The sequence below is a fragment of the Cinclus cinclus genome, chromosome 14 (assembly GCF_963662255.1).
Source record: "Cinclus cinclus chromosome 14, bCinCin1.1, whole genome shotgun sequence".
Lineage (NCBI taxonomy): Eukaryota > Metazoa > Chordata > Aves > Passeriformes > Cinclidae > Cinclus > Cinclus cinclus.
Genome location: NC_085059.1, coordinates 15,790,106 through 15,808,352, shown reverse-complemented (window position 1 = coordinate 15,808,352; position 18,247 = coordinate 15,790,106). Strand labels below are relative to the sequence as shown.

Sequence of the window (18,247 nt, the reverse complement as noted above, 5' to 3'; positions counted from 1 at the left end):
GAAGATTATCAAATTCATAGTTCAACTTTTTACTGGAGGCTTCTTGCCCTGCCTGTTTCAGTCTTTTACTTTGGGCATCACAACTGAACTCATCAAGCCTTTTTAAAATTATAGTTTTTCATCTATAAAAAAGTAACTTTTGCAAACGGATCTTCGTGTTCTTCACCCAAAGTCACTCCAGTTGAAAAATTAAGGTTCTTGAAATTGTTTTAATGAAGATATAAGGAAACTTCAGAGAATATTTTCCAACACACACAAAATTGTATTTTCTAGCTGTCTAATTTTTATATCTTATTCTCATAAATTCAATAAAGAAAAATGCTGGAGCAGCTATTGCTCATCAGAAGACTTCCAAGTATTTCATGTTTATTAGGTAACCTAGCTCCCTAATGCATCAGGGAGGCTGATTTTATTATAAAGGCTAGGAGAAGCTGTGACAGTGATTTGCCCAAGGTCATGCAGAAAGTCAGTGACAGGCCTGGGAACAAATTGAATCCAAGCAATAAAATCAAATCAGACTCAAGATTTCGTCTTAAAGGAATTGTTGTTTACCAGTAAGCCAAAACCAAATCAAAATACTTGAGGAACTTTACATATGATACAAATTAGCCAAATAAATGTTATTTTTTCTTGCCTTCTTCACAGTTAGAGAAAGAAGATGGGATAAGCTATATTTGGATAACACTGAACTAGCAGTATTTGCAAGGAATCCATCTATTTCTGTCAGAAAAAGAAAGAAAAGTGCTAGAAGTAAATGTCAGCCTTGAAATTTAATGGAATTTTAAAATATTCTACCTTGGTAAGTCTCTGATAAGAGTGAATTATTTTCTCTCTCTTGCTGTAAGTTTCACATTGTATTTTTGTTTATTCAAAAATCTAAGTTTTATGCAGGAGGAAAAAAGCAAGACTATGAGATTTGAGATATAAACTACCTAAATGGCTGCTCTTTAGACTTTTATGAGTCCTCACAGTATGAAACAAGCTATAATCTGCACTTTGAGAACATTTTGGTGACAGCCAACACATAAGGCAAAATTCACATGCATTCATTAGCAGGCTGGAACTGAAGCTGAGTTCATGGAGAATCAAATAATTGCAAAAAAATATGGTCTGAGCAGTGTCTTCGGGAGGGCAACATAAAGACAGGGACCCTTGACTTTATGGGATAGTATTTTGGCTTTATAGCAACAAAAGAAGTTAGAACAGGCGTGGACACATCGGATGGTAGCAGCAGTAGCAATTTGCTGGATGCACTGCTCATCTTGAGTGGCTCATCTTGATGCCTTGGGTTTTAGCTTTTATATTTTTCAGAATCTCTGCTGCTTAGTGTGTAACTCTGAAGCTTCATGTTAGGTGTTAGTAAGTTCTCTTCACAGGGTAGTCAGACAAAAAAATTCCTTCCTAGCTGGAGAATCAGGGACAACTGGTACCCAAAAAGCAGAAACAACAGCGAGGGGAAGGGGGCAAGGCAGGGGCTGAGACTTCATAGCCTGGGGCTGAGGTTGGATAATTGACCCCAGTATGTAGATGAACCAAAACTTATAAAAGTGTAAAAACTCGTGACCAGGATCCATCTCGGATTTGATTGGGGTGCAGCCCTGGCCAGGCTCTTGCTCTGCCCAAGGTGGATCCTTTCAATAAATACCAGTTTGATCCCTTTTACTCTGTCCAGTCTCTGCTCCAGGTCAGCCTTTCCAGCCAACAGTTCCGGTGCTTCTGCTGCTGCCCACCCATCCTCCCCCAGGCTCAGGCTGTGTCCCCAGCACGCCCAGCCCAGCCCGGCTGCCCACCTGCTGCAGGGCTCTCTGGATGTCGATGCCCTGTCCCCAGGGCACGGCGGGGTTGGCCAGGCAGTCGCCGGCGTTGCCGCGGCGGGAGATGTCGATGCGCTGCCGCCGCAGGTTCTGGAAGGCCTCGGCCATCACCCGCACCCCGTCGTACGTCAGCGCCGACGTGTACTGGGAACAGAAACGTGACTCGGGGTGACTTTTCAGCTGACTTGCTCTGATGCCGTTTGGTTTTTAGCTTTTTTTTTTTTTAATCTTTTATATGCTCCCTGTATTCTTTGCGTATGTATTTGTAGCTCTGTAGCCTGTTAATACTAGTGGCTAGTTTTCCTAATAATTTTCCATAGCCTTTTCCTAGGCAAGAAACTAAAAGAAATTCCAGAGCTCCAAGCCCTGGGAAGTCCAAAGCCCCTAGGCCATCTTGGTTCTTCCTGGGAGCCAAGGTTGAGAACAACTCTTTGAGATCCATTTCACGGACAGAGCACAGCTAGTGCCGAGGGAAGGACTCCAATAAAGAAACTTGACCTAAGAAGAAACTACATCACCACTTTTTCTGCTAATTGATGCTTTCTATAAATTATCTTAATTTCCTAAAACCTAATGTACTTTTCCCTGTGAGGATAGGCTTTTCTGGACATCTTTCCATAACTACCCCTGAAAGCCTTCAAATAAAAATATACTCTTATATTACCTCCTTATTAAAACTATCTCGAGTTTCATTTCCAAGGTTAAGAAAAAGGCAACACTCTGTCCTCACCTCCTGTCTCTGAAGTTCAACAGCCTCTCGCTCCCTGCAATCTCCACAGCCCTGTTGACTCCTAAAACTTGATTTTGACTTTCACAGCTGGGAAGTGAAGGAGAAGCCCCTGATTTCACTCCCTGAAGCAGACTCAGCCCTAAAAGTCATTTACCTGTTACCCAAGCATTTGTGTTTAATTAGAAGCATTGACCTGAACTTTCGAGGAGCACATTATACTGTGTAAATGTGAGCTACGTGAAATCAAGAAACAAGGGACTTTTTCTGGTCACAGATGGAGACCAGAAAAGTCCATCTCAATTGGCAAAAATTCTGCAAAACATGAGTTTATTCAAGGAGAAACTTGTACAGAAAGCAGTGTAAAACTCTTGGCAAGGACCATTAGTGTTGATTTAGCTGTTTTCAACTTTCTTAAGCTAATTCCAAAGTTAACATTTCTGCTGCAGAATGTTTGTGACGAATGTATTCATTTTAAAATATTAAACAGAAAAAAACCCCTCTCCCTCCCCTCATTCCTCAACAGCTTCAGGGCCTTCTGTGCCAGGAATTAAAATACTTTTTCCCTCTGTTGTACACACTGATTTGAAATGCTCAAAAAGAACATCTGGAAAGACTTTATTATCACTGGATGTCTTGTAAACAAGTCAAAGGTTAAGGACTTAATGAAGCTTTTTGTTTTTTATATACTGAACATTACGAGATATTTAATTTTTAGCTTTGAGGGGGTAAAAACTGGGAGACCAAGTGAATACATTAAACTGTTTATTTCTAAGGAGGCAGTAACTGCAGCCTAGTAAAAGTCAGACAATGTTAAGGCAAATGGAACAGATAATGTTGTTAATTATATTGAGAGTTTCTCAAGTGAAAATAAAGAGCCATGTGTGATCACAAAGAGGTGAGCATAACTTAAACTGAGCCAGATGGAACCAAATGAAATGTGTTTTTTTATACCACTTGCCTTTGGCCTCTTCCAGTCCACACGTGGATGCTCTCTGGCATCATTATTTCTCCACTGTTGCATGATCCTGGCAGGAACAGTATCTGTGTAATTCACCAACTGGAAGCCAGTGACATTGGCTCCACTCTCCCTGAATTTGGTCAGGTCAATATCCATGAATCCCTGGTGCAGAAGAGAAACAGGAGAAGCTTATCAGAGGAAGACATATCTAGATGGGAAAGAGGAATCCTGCCTTTGTATGAATATGGCAGACAGCTCAAAAAAAAAATAATCTTCCCTCTGGGAGGAAATGTCCAACTCAGAAGAAACACCAGTTCCCCAGCCATGGTGTGAACTTGCTTTTTTCACAGGTTCTGAGCTGGCCGTATCCTGCAGTTACCACCCAGGGAGACAAATAATCATATTAACAACAGCTCACTTGCAAGAAAGCTAGCAGAGTAATGGAAAAATGTATCCTGAATAATGCTGCATGAAATGAACAACATTTGTAAAATGTATTTTAAAAGTATTTGTCAACCACCTCTAAATTTTATACAGAAGTGTTCACCTATCTCTAACTTTCATGGACTCAGTCACCACTGGATAGCCTATTTCTTTTCAAGTCACAGTCCACAGGGGAAAACAAATTCTGAACAATGAACTTTCAGCAGATCAGGAAGGAACTGGTTGGTGAGTTTCTTAAAGGAGTTGTACTATTAGAAAAGCCAGTTTATAGAATTTGCTCATTTGGGAGAAAAGGATGCTTTTCTAGACTTCAGATTACTAATGAAATACATGTCTTTCATTTCCTTATTGTTCTTGTGCACTTCTGGCACTCTGCATGTGATGAACATGTGCAAACATGTATGTATTGATTGGGGGGGCACTGCAGAATCAGTCACCCCCTTGAGCCAGAGGTGAAAAATTAATTAGAGACACACTGCAATACAGAAGCAGGGGTGATTTCTTGGTGTCCCAGCTTTGATGCCAACTCTGCAGTCCTGCTGCTGTGCACAACTGTTTGCTGTGGTTCCTTGCAGAGGTGCTTGGACAGGGCCTGTGCCTTCCCACTGTGTGTGGGACAGGCTGAGGTCTGGTGCTTTTTTCTTTAGGAGCACAAGCACAAGAGGTGTGCTCAATTATTTGCACTGGCACCATCAACAGCCTTAATGCATGAGGGGAGATGAATGGGAGGGCTGTCACAATGCCATCACTGGAGCAGCTGAAGATGTGGTTTGAGCTCTGCCTTCCCCCTGCCCTGCTGCTGAGTGCTCTCTGCAGGCTCCTCCTCAGGCTGCCCCTGCTTTTCTCTCCCTTGCTTGCTCTTACACGCACCATGATGGTGTGAGCTAAAAAAAGCCAAGTTACATCATTTCCAGGAAAACACCGATCAGGTTCCCAAAATGATGCTCTTTGTTCATAGACTGAGGTAGCTAATTAGCTGATCAACTTCCAAAGTCAGGATCGAGCCATTAGATGGAAACTGTTTTGGGACTAGACCTTGCCAGGAAAGGACTAAATTGCCCTCTCACATAAGTGTCAGACTGAGGGAGTCATAAGTGACTCAAAAATGACTTTAAAGACTTTCACACATTTCCTTTCAGTATTTTGTAGGCAATTTGGCATCCACTTACAAGGCTGAGGATTGGATAATGGTGTACAGATGCTCTAAATAGATGGCTTGTTTTGCTTCAAAGTACAGTGATTTAGGTTAACAGAAAAAAAGGGTATTTTGTGTGTACATACTCCTCAGAATGCTGGTTAAACCCACATCAATCTTGTTTGTAATTGCTGGCGTAGGGGTTTCAGAAAGCCAGAGCTGTGATTAATGAATAGGAAATGCAGCAGGATAATTGTCCCTGACGTCTTAATGCATTTCAGACCAAGTGGGTTTTGACACGTAGATCTCCTAAGGTTCAGTAAGAGGGACCTCACAGGTTGCCAACTGGTTATTCATGGCTAGAACCAAATTACACTGACATTTTGCTCCTGGGAGGTACTCAGGGGGAAAAGATCTGTCAAAAGAAACTATCACAGAGCAACATGAAGTTTGTGCAACCAGCTTCTCTTTGGGAGACCTACAAAGGCATAAAGAAAAAATCTAAGTTCACTGCAGAGTATGAATAAGATAACTGGTGTGATTAGCGCCCTCAGAATGCAGATTTAAATAGGAAAAGTAGGGGGAAAAAAGTTAGGACAGCAGTGATGAGACAGCAGTGGTTGAAAGCACTGTATTCCACTATTTTGTCTAAACAAAACAATTCTGAAACTGAAGCAAATATTCAACAATGTTCAGTGGGATTCATCTTGTATAAAATCTTAAAATAATCTGAATAGATGATAGGAATTACTTCTTCCTGAAGATTGTACTAATTTTTCCCCACTGACATCATTCAGGTTCTTTAAAAAGTGTGGAGACCTCTGAAGATTTTGCAATTATTTAAGGCAGTTGGGACCATGGAGGACATCATTAACCTTGAAGACATCTTTGCATTTTGGCTGCTATCAACAACTGAAATGATTGTTTTCTCCTGTTATCCCTCCTTCACATGCCCCAGCACAAGGGCATTATAGGAATGCTCCTAATTACAAAGGAATTTTAATCACCACACTGAAATCTGCTCAGAGAAGGTCTGGAGAACATGAGAGCCAATGAACAGAGAAATCCAGAGGTCAAATACTTCAGAAAATAATTCCCAGAGCAGGTGAATTCTTGCTAGCAAACTTATAAACAAAAAGGCATCAAAAGTTATGCAGACTGGGTTTTGAAAATGCTTCTATTGACAAAGTGGCAGCAGGAATTCAATATGCTTATCTCTCCTTCTGGAATATCAGTCAGTGCTTGTAGCAAACAGGAGAACAGGAGAATTACAATATTTGCAACTAAAGAAATCATCAATCATCTGTCACTTTGTACTAACTATAGACACATATTGAAAAAAAAAAAGAAAGAGCTTTTATTTATTTTTCAGTTGGCCGTATTTGGGAAACAGAAAATAAATTCTTAAAACTTGGCTAAGGGAAGAATGTAACCCATGACTGAGGGCCAGCAGCTGTGCTTTTGCATTAATATGTTTAGCATCAACCAATTTGGGATAGAACTAGCCCAGAAATGCTTCTCTCTGTCATCCAACCAAGCACAGCAAGCAGAGCTGGAAGAATGCACTTCATGTGGTCCTATGGAGTGATCAAATGGTTTTGAAATTGTTTCTAAAATTTGCCAGGGAATACTGGAAAAAAACCACTTTGCAGCCATGTCTGGAGCACAGTTCAGGGAAATGAGCTGAGCCCCTGGAGTCTGGTTGTGCGTGGCTTGCTTCAAGTTCCTGACACCTGAAGCATTTGGGATGTGTCTGCTGGACATGCAGATATGAGGCCTCACCTCCTTACACAGCACTGAAATCCCCCAGGGACGAAGAGGAGGAATATGGGAACTCACACTCCAGTCCCCTGGAGGAGCAGGCACAGAGACACCCAGAGGCAGCACAGAGCACAGGGCCAGTGCCCAGGCTGTGGGTGCTCCAGGGAGACAACGCTCCTGCAGGCACAGCTATCCCTGGGGACTATCAAACCATCCCATCAGCCACCCTACAGCAGGATCAGCTGTCCCTTGGACTGAAATTCACTCCACAAGCCACCTCAGCAAACCAGAGAATGTGGCTTCCTGCCTTGCACATGCCTGGAAAACGCCTGGCTCTCTCCAAACTTCACAGAGTGAGCAGGCTGGCAGTAAACCACAAAAATCTGGTCCCTTCCCGCTGATGGGCTGAGACAGCTCCCTCCTCCAGCCTGCTCTGACTCACAGCATCTGCACCACACTGTTCCAGCAGCAGCAGGCTGGGTTCAAAGGAGGGAACTTGCTCTTTAGCCCGTACCACGGGCTCCTCTCTGCATTAATGAACCTCACAGAGCAATTATGTGCAGGGGGCTGCTGTGAGGAAATAATATGGGCAGCTATTACAGACCTTTGTGGCTTCAAATAGAAAAAGTACTGGGAAGGGGTTTATCTTCACTGTGCTTTCTTTGATGCATCTGTTCCTTATGCTGTTCTTAAAGTGAAAGCAGTTTTCAGCCACAGGTTGTTTTACTGTCCCACTCGCTGCCTTGGTCCTGGGAGAGGTGTCAGCAAGTCACACATTTATATTCCTCTCCACTGCTCGTGGGCTCAATCATCGAAGGAAATGCATAAATGCAGGATGACTGATGACTTGAAATGGGCCTCATGAATCCATCTTGATTAAGTGGTCCACAAAGGATCTGCCTTGAAAAGAAAGTCCTCCCAGAAAAGAACCAGCTCCCAATTTATACCCTGGACACTATGAGGAGCCAGAACAGGGAGTGGGCAGTGCAGGCAGGTCTCAGTGTAGGGAAAACCTCATCCCTTTGTGCATGACCCTCCTCAAACCTGGAACTCCACTGACTTCCCTGCATCTCTCCTTTCACCCTCATATTTCACTGCCTCACTGTCCTAAGCCTCTGCCTCCTCACTGCACACTGGTGACCCTTGGTGGCACAGCTGCTTGTGGGACACCTTCCCAGCCCATGGGAATGCACCCACACCTCCAGATTCTCTTTTATTTCACTGAGTTCACATTAACTGCTGGCCTTTTCCCTGTAGGTGCCTCCTGTGATGCCTTTGAAGCTGCAGAAGCAGGGGTGATCTCTGGGCAGGCTGCAGCTCAGCAGCTCAAAAAGCACCCTGCAGCCCAGCTGAAAACCTCCCTGCCTGTGCTCCAGGCCTCCTCTTCTCCTGGGATAAAGGCCATTAGAGAGTCTCCTTGAAGATAGACATGTTCTTGGAGAACAGCGCTCTTTTCTCTCCTCCTGCTGCATCTTCTGAGCTCCCCAGGTCTCCCCCTGAGACTGGCAAACTCAGCTTTGAATAAGGACAGTGGAAGCCACCTCTTTCTCTTGAATTGCCTGGAGAAGGCTTGTTGGCTGAAGCTAATAGAACTCCCTCATCCCAGGGAAGAATATTAGGTTTTTAAAGTCCCTTTCTGTCTGGGATGAAGAGACTAGAGTCTGCTTTTTCTTTTCTTTAATAGGTTGCACACTGAAATATTCCTTTTCAAGCAAAAAGCATTTAAGCAATTCACCCTTGAGCTTAGGTGGGTGCCACAGAAACCTGTGGCAGCCTTGGGAAACTGGCCCAGCTCTGTGGAAATGTATAACTTGCAATGCCAAACTACTTCCTCATTGCAGATTTTATGATTATAAGAAAGTTTGCAAGCAAAACTTTTGCTTTTAAATGGCTGCAGATCAGGTGAGTGAATACAAAGTGGTTCCTGTCATACCAAGGTACACCGGTGACTTAAAGCAAGGAGCAAGAAATGGAGTGTTTCCAGACAGAGTATCTCTAATACACCAAATTATCTTCCAGCTTAACTTCTCCAGTGAAGCATCATTCCTCACTTCCATCACTTTGTATTACTAAGGAGGGTATGGCAGAGAAGAGCTCATCTGCTCCAGTCTCATTCCAGTGTGCCTTCCAATGGGAGAGACACACTTCTCCTCTGCAGTTATTAATGTGTCGAGTCCCATTGGACAGCAAAACATGTGAGTCCTCACTGTGGCTTAGAAGTAAGTGAAGAAAGGGAGAAGAAAGACAGGAGAAGGGGGCACTGTCAGACAGCTTCCCAACCCTGCAGCTTGATGAGAGTGTTTTGTCCTCTCTATAGATACAACACAAACCAAGCGAGGTGAGAATCCAGACTTTAAGCACAAAGGGTGGGAGATGAACAGCAACTTTTCCTTGGTGCAGCTCTGCAGATTTTCTTTGTGATGTTATTTGCCCAATCCTGCAGCTGCAGCACATTCTGGATATAAATGACCATACACATCTTGTCAGAAGGCTCAGTCCAGGCAGGGGAAGGGATGTTCTAGCTGGATGTTTGTGCATTAGAGAGCTTTCAGGGCATAACTGATTTAAAGGTTTGGGAAATGTCCGTGCAGTGGCAGATGCCATGAATTCAATCAAAGATATGATTAAGGGACCTGATCACAGTTTACAAGGACCAAAACCATCAGTAATGGAATATATTTTCTAGCAAACAGAAGCATAAATCTGGTCGAGGAAGCTGAAGCTAAGCATGTTATGACTAGAAAAGAGTGCAAATGAAGTCACCATGAGGCAGATACTATGGATTTACACATCACCACTTGCCAGTTGAGCTGGGGTAATGGATTAGGAGACTGCAAATGGCTGAGGAAACCTGTTGGTTTAACACCATTTTACTGAAATTTAAGCAAACACATTTTCCCTTCCAGTAGCTGTAATATAACCTGTCAGTTACTCACCTGATGCTCTGATTTTTTTAAGCCACAGTAAGTCACTCATGTTTTTGAGCCCTCATTAACCACCGCAAAAATCCTCCCAAGGTTGCTGTTCATATTCTGTGTGGACAATTTTTGTACCAAACCAGATAATTTTCTTATACATGAGATGCTCAAGTTCAGGCAAAATTAAATTCAGGGCACTGCTGTGTCTTTTACTATCAGTAATTCAGATGAGATAATATTATATGAGGTTCTTCTGCTTGATAATTTTTGAGTCAGGACAGAAAGGCTGTTTGGAAGTGAAATGCAGAATTTTCACTGATATATTGTATTGTTTTTCTCTGTACAGAAAATGAATTTGTCCCATGAGCCTGCTTGCACCAACTTCTCAGGAAGAAGAAAGGTCAAATAGGCAGAATTTTAGAACCCTAAAAGTAACTTAGGACACCTTTTTCCAGCAGAAGAATATAATCTTTGCAAGACCAGGCATCTTGAGATCTTGCCAGGATGAGAAGGAAAAAAAAAAATCCCTCTAGAAACTCAACAAAGCAGAATTTCAAATCACTGAGTGATGCACACCTGAGCCTTGCTGACCTTGTTTGTGCCACCAGTCAGCAGCACTTCAGGGGGCAGAGACAGCACTGACAGATGAGGGGGACTCAGAAAAACACAGCAGCTTTCAAGCTGATGGGAGACAGAACTACAACATTATAGCTCCAGGCAAGCAAGGAATGAAGCCATGGACAGATGGCCAGCGGCACAGGTCACACTGTGCTGTGGCAGTGCCACAGGTGTCACTGTGCTGGGCAACTACAGACCCTGCTTGGGCACCACAGACCCTCCCCACACTGCCACAGCACGTGCTGCAGGTGTGGGTGTCCTGCCCTGCTTTAGGGGAGCTGCTCTGTGCCTGGGGATGGCAAATTCGGGAGGGCTCCTCTTCACTCTCTGCACCCGGTGTTGGTCTCACATTGCTGAGTCTCAGCCCTGGTGGTTCCTTCTGTTCTTCAGGTGCAAAAAATAAAAGCTGCCCAATCAACCCAGGGGGGAACAGGATAAACCCAGCATACCCTGTATGACTCCTGCACGAGTCACCCTGCTGACAAAGCTGCTGTGCTATGGGAAATGATGGTGCCCAATTATTTTTGCTTTTTTTTCTTTTTATTTTCCCTATTTTCTTTATGTGTGTATTTGTAGCTCTGTGGCCTCTTGTATCCCAGTACTTTCCCCTACCTTTTCCTTAGGCAGAAAGACAAAACACATCCCAAGGCCCCAATCCTATCTTGGTTCTTTTTGGGAAGTGAGGCTGAAAAACAGCTCTTCAAGACACATTTTCATAAACAAAGTTTAGTTTCCATCTGAGGGGGAAGGATTTAGAGATGGTTGAACTGAAGGAAATTGCATCACCTCTTGTGCTCCTAATCAGTGATTTTTGTCAGTTATGCTAATTTGCTAAACTTATAACACTGTATTCATTCACCCTGTGAGGTGGTAGGCATTTTGTGGACATTTTTTCATATCTGTCCCTGGAGGCCTGCAATAAAGACCAACCTTTATATTACCACCTACACCAGTATTTTCTCAAAAGAGTGTTTTATTTCTAGGTTCCTTAAGGCATCACTGGTAACCTCCACCAGTATCACAGCTGCCAGCAAAGGGAAACTGTCCATGGCCTAACTCAGTGCTGACACAGGTGATGTAGAATGGCACAGCAAAAACTGCTTATCTTCCCTGATCAACACTGCTGTTAGGACCCCTGCCATCAGCAATCTCGTACACTTATCTATTCATCTTAAAAAAAAAAAAAAAAAGCATTTGCTAAGAGAACTACCTGGACTAATGCACCAGAAAAGAAAAAAAGAGGCTAAAACACTGTATGTGGCAGCTGTCTTTCATAATTTTCCTTTAAAGACAGGTCACACGAATGTCACTTATTTAATGACAAGGATTTTTCTCTGCCCAAGAGAGCTGATGCTCTCCGACTGCTGACAGTAGTCAGCTCACATCCATGGCATAGGACAAACAGATACACAAAGCCAAGGTTATGGGCAAAAAGCCTGAACATCAAAAGAAAGGAATCCCAGAAGTTTCTAAGCTTTTCCCTCTGATATTATTGACTGTATTTTTTCCCCTCTTTGTGGTTGCTGGAATTGATGATCTCAAAGGCTGAGAACAAAGCTTAGAAAAATAAGACTCACAGAAACAAACACTTTTAAAAGTTGCCAAATCTCTTTGAGTTCCAGAGGGGAAGAGAGAGAAAGAGAGAGAGATGACTGCAAACCCTCAGTGCCAGTGCACCTGACAAATATCCAGGTTAGCTCTGGTAAAAGCTAACTGGGATAACTCTGATGGGTACTGGTTAAAGACCATGATTTCATCAGTTTGAAAAAGCCATGAACAGTGCCAAGTTTGGCTCGAGGAGAGGCAGGGGTGCTCACAGAAACCCTTCCCCTGGCAGGGGTGCTGCAGTCAGACCTTCATGGGATGGGCAGGGCTGGGGAGACAAGACAAGCTGTGTCTTTAGAAAGCATAGCAGCTTCAGAGAAGGATGTTTGCCCACAGCCTAAGGTGCAGAATGGTTTCATTTTGTTTGTGAACACGAAATATTATTGTCTCACCTTGGCAACAGCAATTTCACTGAAAAAGAAAACTGTTCCTGCTAGGAAATACCAGCTTTCACTTGCTGCTGTCAAATCCTGCTCAGCACTTTACTACAGCTCACCTAGAGCAACTGCTGGGCAAACACAGCAAGGTTAATGCAAGGCAGTCACTCTGCTCATGCATTGTCTGTGGCCAGAAAGGGATTCCTACATTCCAAAATGTGCCTATGGATGACTTTTAAAAGACCTTTTTCAGCCTGTGCATTGCAAACTCGTTTTGCATTCCTGATGGAACACCATTTTGAAGCTGCTGCAGCTGGGCAGAGGTGCACTGCTTCTGATTTTTGCCTGTACATAGCTCTGAACAAGCATATGGCTAAAAAAAGGAATTTAGGTAGGGTTATCCAGAAACATTTCCCAATATTTGCTTCCAGTGTGTTGTTTCCATAACTGTGTCCCCATTTTTCCATGCCCAAGTAGGTTAGGCAAAAGGCGGGTGTTGAAAATTCCTCCCCTTGCTCCAGCTAGTGCAGGAAACTTGGTGGCTACGAACTAGCTGAGGATTCCCTTGACCTGATCTTCACATGGGGTGAGAGTCCTAAACTCAGGACTGCCTCAGCCAGCACAGGGAAAGAAAAAAAAAAACCAACCTCATTTGGAAACCCAACACTTCCAGGTTTTAGCTCTTAATTTATCCTCTGAGGACTCAGTGCTCCAGAATGAGCCAGTTCCTCAAAGCAGGGCAGCTCTCCAGGCACGCGGGCGCGCACGAGGGTCCGTGCGTGTGTGCGTGGGCAACGCACGCCCTGTCATCCTGGGACACGTCTGCAGGGGAAAATGGGGGGTGTTTAAGGTCTACCACTACGAGTGTGACTCAGTGGGAATAAATTGCAGCACGCTACACCCTCTGAAGGCTCTAATCCAGCGAGATGTCCTCAGAAGAGGGTAAAACTTACTGTGATCTCTTGGATCAGAGCATTCGCGCCAGGGTTTCACCCTGCCAGATGCCCCCTTCTGCCAATCTCTTATAAAATCCCTGGCCATCCCCACCAAGGGAGGCTTGCTGCCTTCTTTGCTGCCCTGTGATCTCAGAAATGTGGGATCCTCAGGGCCTTTTTGCTATTCTCCTTGCTAAAACCATCATCCAGTAGCTCTTACGTGGGTGCAGCACATTACAGAAACTGATTTGGCTTCTGGTGTCTGAACCTGCCCACGTTTTTCTGCTCTGGAAAGGACCTTCTTAACCTTGAGGGATGCCAGGATTTTTTTAAAGATAGTTTTCCCATGTTGTCTGTCTGTCTGACTGTCCCCTACTCTTTTATTTTTCCTTAAGTATTCCCCTCTCTGACGTTTTTGTGTGATGCCAGGTTTTAAAGAGCAGGAAAGGCCAAGGTAAAGCTTGAATTCCTTTCTCTCTGCTCCTTCTCCCCAGAATCCAAGCTGCTTGGAAAGCACACCAGCGGATTCTGGTGGTCCTATCAGAGACTGTGGGACCCAAAACCCCCTCCACTGAGCTGCAGTGGGAGGCAGAATGTCCCTGCAGAGAGGCTGGAGAAATGAAAAACCTTTTGCTCCAAGTTAATTATTTATAACCCATGTTGGCTGAGTACGCAACCTCTTCCAGCTCTGTCCTCTCAGCATTTGTGCAAAGCCTGAGAAAACACATTAAAGATGGGACAAGTGTATTTTCTCTGGGTCCTTCAGATGTCTTGTGCCTGAGTGTTCAGCTCACCTCGTGCTTTTCATGTATTTATCCTATGAAACTGTGCAGAGAAAAGAGGTGACATTCTCATTCAGCCTTTCATGTGGGTGTACAGACATGCTCACTCCAGTGACTCCAGCTCACTTTCCTGCTTAACTTTAATGAAGGGTCTTTCATAAACATCCAGGACCTGGGTTGTGGCAAATAATTTTTTTTTTTTTTTTAAATTAGCAACTCAAGTTATTGGCTGCTCTGTAGTTTTGCATGTCTCCCCCTGCACAAGGTAACATTTTAATCTCTGTAATTACACGGTCGGCAGCCAGCACAGGATGCAGGGTCAGTACAGGGCACTGCAGGGTAATGATGTGGCCATTTTTGCCTGGTAAATTACAGAGTTATCTTGGGACTGAGAGAAGGAGAAGGGCAGCAACTGCTTGACTAATTGGTAGTTTAAAGTTTAATTACCCCAGGGCTGACGTGCTGCCTCCCAGATGCAGCTCTGTGATGAAAGAACAGGTCCAGAGCCTGCACATGGCTCACCCCACAGGGACACAGGTGTGCTAGGGGGAGCAGCCTCAGCCCAGACTGCCAACAGCAGCCCATCCTCTGCTGTGCATCCTCCTAGATGGATGGACACATCTGGGGAGGAGAGGGTAGGAGCTCTGCTGTGGAAAACCTCCATTTCTATCCCTTACCTCTCCCCTAATATGCCTGGGCAAAGAAATTTTCCATGCTCCTGTGACACTTGCTCCAGGACAATGGTCCTGCCGCTGCCCAATGCTGCTCTGTCCTCAGGCAGCACCTCCCTGCATTAAAGGAAGAATCTTTTCCTTAAAGAAATCTTTGTGTTCAATTCTGTCCCTAGAGCCATGACAGTCAGATTTCATTTAGCACCGAGGAGGGGGGGATGATAAAATGACTTTGGTCTGCATCTGTCATCCAGCCAAGGTCAAACCACCACGAATCCCCGGCACACTTGGAGATACCCTGCAGATAATCTTGCTGGCTCAAGAGTGAAAACTCCACAAGGGGAACACAGCAAAAAGGTTTGGTACTTTTTTTTACCTAAAAGGTGGATGACAAAAAGGGTGTACAGCTCAGTAACTATAAATACAGTGCTTTACAAAACTGTGAGATAGGAAAAAACCCCACCAGTTAGGGAAACTCACCATATTTGCCAGAATGTAGTGGTACCCGTTCCCATTTTTTTCAAGCTTGATGATCTGCAAGATAAAAGCCAAGGATAATTAGCAGAGATCAACTAAGGAAGAACTTCAGTTACCTGAGTTATCTGCCCTTTCTCACTCTTTTTTTGCTTGCTGAGGCTATTCATCTGTGAATAGGAAGACATAGCAAAAGAAGAGCTCACAATCCTATTAGAGGATGGCCAGAGTTCTCACACATGATATCTGAGCAGCAAATCTGAAATTAGACAGGACAAGATCCCCAAGAATATTGTACAGGCAGGGAGAGAAAACAACCAAAACCAAAAAAAAACCCACAACCAAACAACCAAACCAACCAACAGGCTCACAGGAGAAAAAAAAAAAAGCCTTAACAAGATTTGTCTTTCAGACACCAAAGGAATAAATGGGGAGTTGGAGTCCATGTGTCTTATGAATGCAGATGAAACATAAAGCAAGACTAGAGAGCAATCTTACACATCCTCCAAGCTACAGCCCCTGCTGCAAACACCTGCCTGGGAGAGATGGCTGCAAGTTTAGGTTATGGGTAAATTTTTCTGCTTTAGTGCACCAGTGTAGTTTCAAACTACATCTCCAGAATGAAACTGTTTGGGTAAGACACAGAGGATTCCCCTGCATGTTCATTGAAATAATTTATAGATTCATATGCATGGTGTCCCAATATATGTCCTTTGCCACTTACTCCTTTGTCCCTGACACTGCAGAGTCGGGTTTTTATTTTCTTTTATCAACACAATTGCTTACCAATCTGTAACAACTGAGTTTTTCTATGTTAACTGGAAAAGTTTCCCTTTCTTTTTCCTTTTCCACCTGTTGCAGATTTGCCTGTGACTGAAGGGAGCAGAGGCATTGATCAGATTACCTATGTCTTTTTCTCCCTTCATTTAAAAAGAGCACAGAAAGAATACAACTAAAAACTCTATTATTCTTGCTGACTCAATTTTTTTCATTGAAATTCCACTCTATGGATTTCCAGCAGCACTGTTAAATTCTTACTAGTTTACTAGAGTCAGATACCATCTGCATTTGAGCCACTCTGCATACAGAAAGAAAAAAGTGGAAACAAAAGGCCCAAGCCAATGTGCCCTCAAAGCCTGTACAAACACAAGATTTGCCAGTTTCTGAGAGAACTGTACTGTTTCTATTAGGTTTCTTGGCTGGCAACACTACCTCTTATTTCCATTGTCATGTGAATTGATTCTGAATTGCTGCCTGCACTGCCAACACACAGGAAAGATCTGCACAAACTGCAGTGAGGACAGAAAGATCCTCGCAGCCAGAATGATCATAAAACCACTGCTGTGTCAGATTCAACCAGAAATCAGTCTACCCAGGACTTCTCTCTGATACCAGGCTGGCAGCAGGTACTTGAGAAGTGTCAGATGAGGGCAGACACTGATCCTCCCCATGGGACAGCACTCCCAGATTATCATGAGCATCCATTTAGGGATTTCCAAATGGATTATAAATGAGCTGACACTTGCTCTGTGCAACTGGTTCGTCTGCCTTAGAGCTTCTCTGATGAAGTGCTCTTGTATGCATAATAAAACTCATCTGGTTCCCAGCATTAACGTGGGGGTGGCAATTAACTCCTCTGAAGGCTTCATTTAGAAGCAGTTCCTTACACAGCTAATGCCAGCTCCACCAGCTTCCCTGCACGTGATCCCTCAGTGTGGCTTCTGCTGAGGTATCTGGACCTCTCAGAAAAATCATCTCTCTACCTAAAGCCATGAAGATATTATACACCTCATTATGGGTGGTTTTCTGAGCATCTTCTACTGCCAGATCTAAGAGGCAAGACCAGACCAAACTTGTCCCTTTCTATTCATCAGCTGAGGCTGACCTTTGCAGCAAGTCCCAGACCTTGTAGGAGGAAGGAGAATCTCTGGTGCACTGGGATGTCTAAGAATTATGATCCAATTCCCCTTTTCTCCAGTGTCAACAATAGCTGGCATTGGCTCCTTCAGCCCCAAGTCTCCTTTGTTATTTTATGAGGTGTCAGAGCCGATGAACCGGAGAGGGCTGCCATCCAGCTCTCCCTGAGCTGTTCATCTTACAGCCCATCCTCCTGAATTATGAAGCTCGTTTCCTGTGTTTTACACAGTTATTTGTGATCTTAATTTATTTTAAAATGCTTGCTCAGTCCTAATGTGTCTGGACAGCAGTAGCAAGCTAAGGTTATAATAGCATTTATCACTCCTCCTGACTGTGGTGAGAGGCTGTGCTGGGCTGCATGCTGATTGCTCACTTGGGCCACCTAGGTTTCATTACCCACTTCTTAATGGGCGAGTTTGACATCTATTAGAGAGAAATCCTCTCAGAGTGAAACACTGGCAGAGGAGAAATTCCAGTTACTCATTTTAATGAGAGGCAAGGAAGAAACAATAGAGAGCTTTGATGGAACACAACCCACCAAGTACTTATCCCATTAAGGCTACACAGCACAACCCCACGGCAACCTGCCCTCATCCAAGGCCTGGCTCACAAATGACAGGTACCTTGGCAAAGATAAATCAAACCCTTGAGACACGACACCGAGAAATCTCCCAGAGAGAAATCAGGTAATTTTTAACACACAGAGCACTGGCTGCTCCACAGCTGCGATCACCAGAGTGTGAGGGCTGCCTTGCTGGAGTCACTGATGCTATTTGTGTTTTGTGTGCAGAGGAAAAATTAAAAGCAGCAGTGTGGGTGCAAGGGGCACAGGTGCTGGACCGCCATCCCCAGCTCTCCTGCTCACCATGGAGCACAAATCACAAATCCACTGCCACTGAGAGACAGAGACAGGCTTGTCATGGAAGAAGATAAATGCTTTGAAATTTCCCCAAGAGAATGAGGCAGCTCTTGGAGTACGTCAGCCAGTGAGAGGGACAAGGCAAACAGCACAGTGACATTCCCACAGAGGCTGCTGGTGTGGTGAGCTGAGAGACCAGCCAGCAGCCCAAGTGAGAGCCCACGTTACACTCCCAGCTGAATTTCACAT

The 18,247-nt window shown here is 44.1% G+C and overlaps 1 protein-coding gene across 6 annotated transcripts in view; it reads right to left on the bottom strand.

Moving 5' to 3' along the window:
• GRIA1 (glutamate ionotropic receptor AMPA type subunit 1) overlaps nucleotides 1–18,247 on the bottom strand; it is a 116,637-nt gene that overhangs the window by 39,835 nt on the left and 58,555 nt on the right. For 3 of the 6 annotated variants that reach the window (XM_062502286.1, XM_062502285.1, XM_062502288.1), the window contains 3 exons: nucleotides 15,229–15,282; nucleotides 3,503–3,664; nucleotides 1,791–1,958 (listed from right to left, as the gene is read on the bottom strand). In XM_062502286.1, the coding sequence (XP_062358270.1) occupies nucleotides 1,791–1,958; nucleotides 3,503–3,664; nucleotides 15,229–15,282 (384 nt within the window). Of the gene's footprint in view, nucleotides 1–1,790; nucleotides 1,977–3,502; nucleotides 3,665–15,228; nucleotides 15,283–18,247 lie in introns of all 6 variants that reach the window. The other 3 variants (XM_062502289.1, XM_062502290.1, XM_062502287.1) reach the window with 2 other exon arrangements.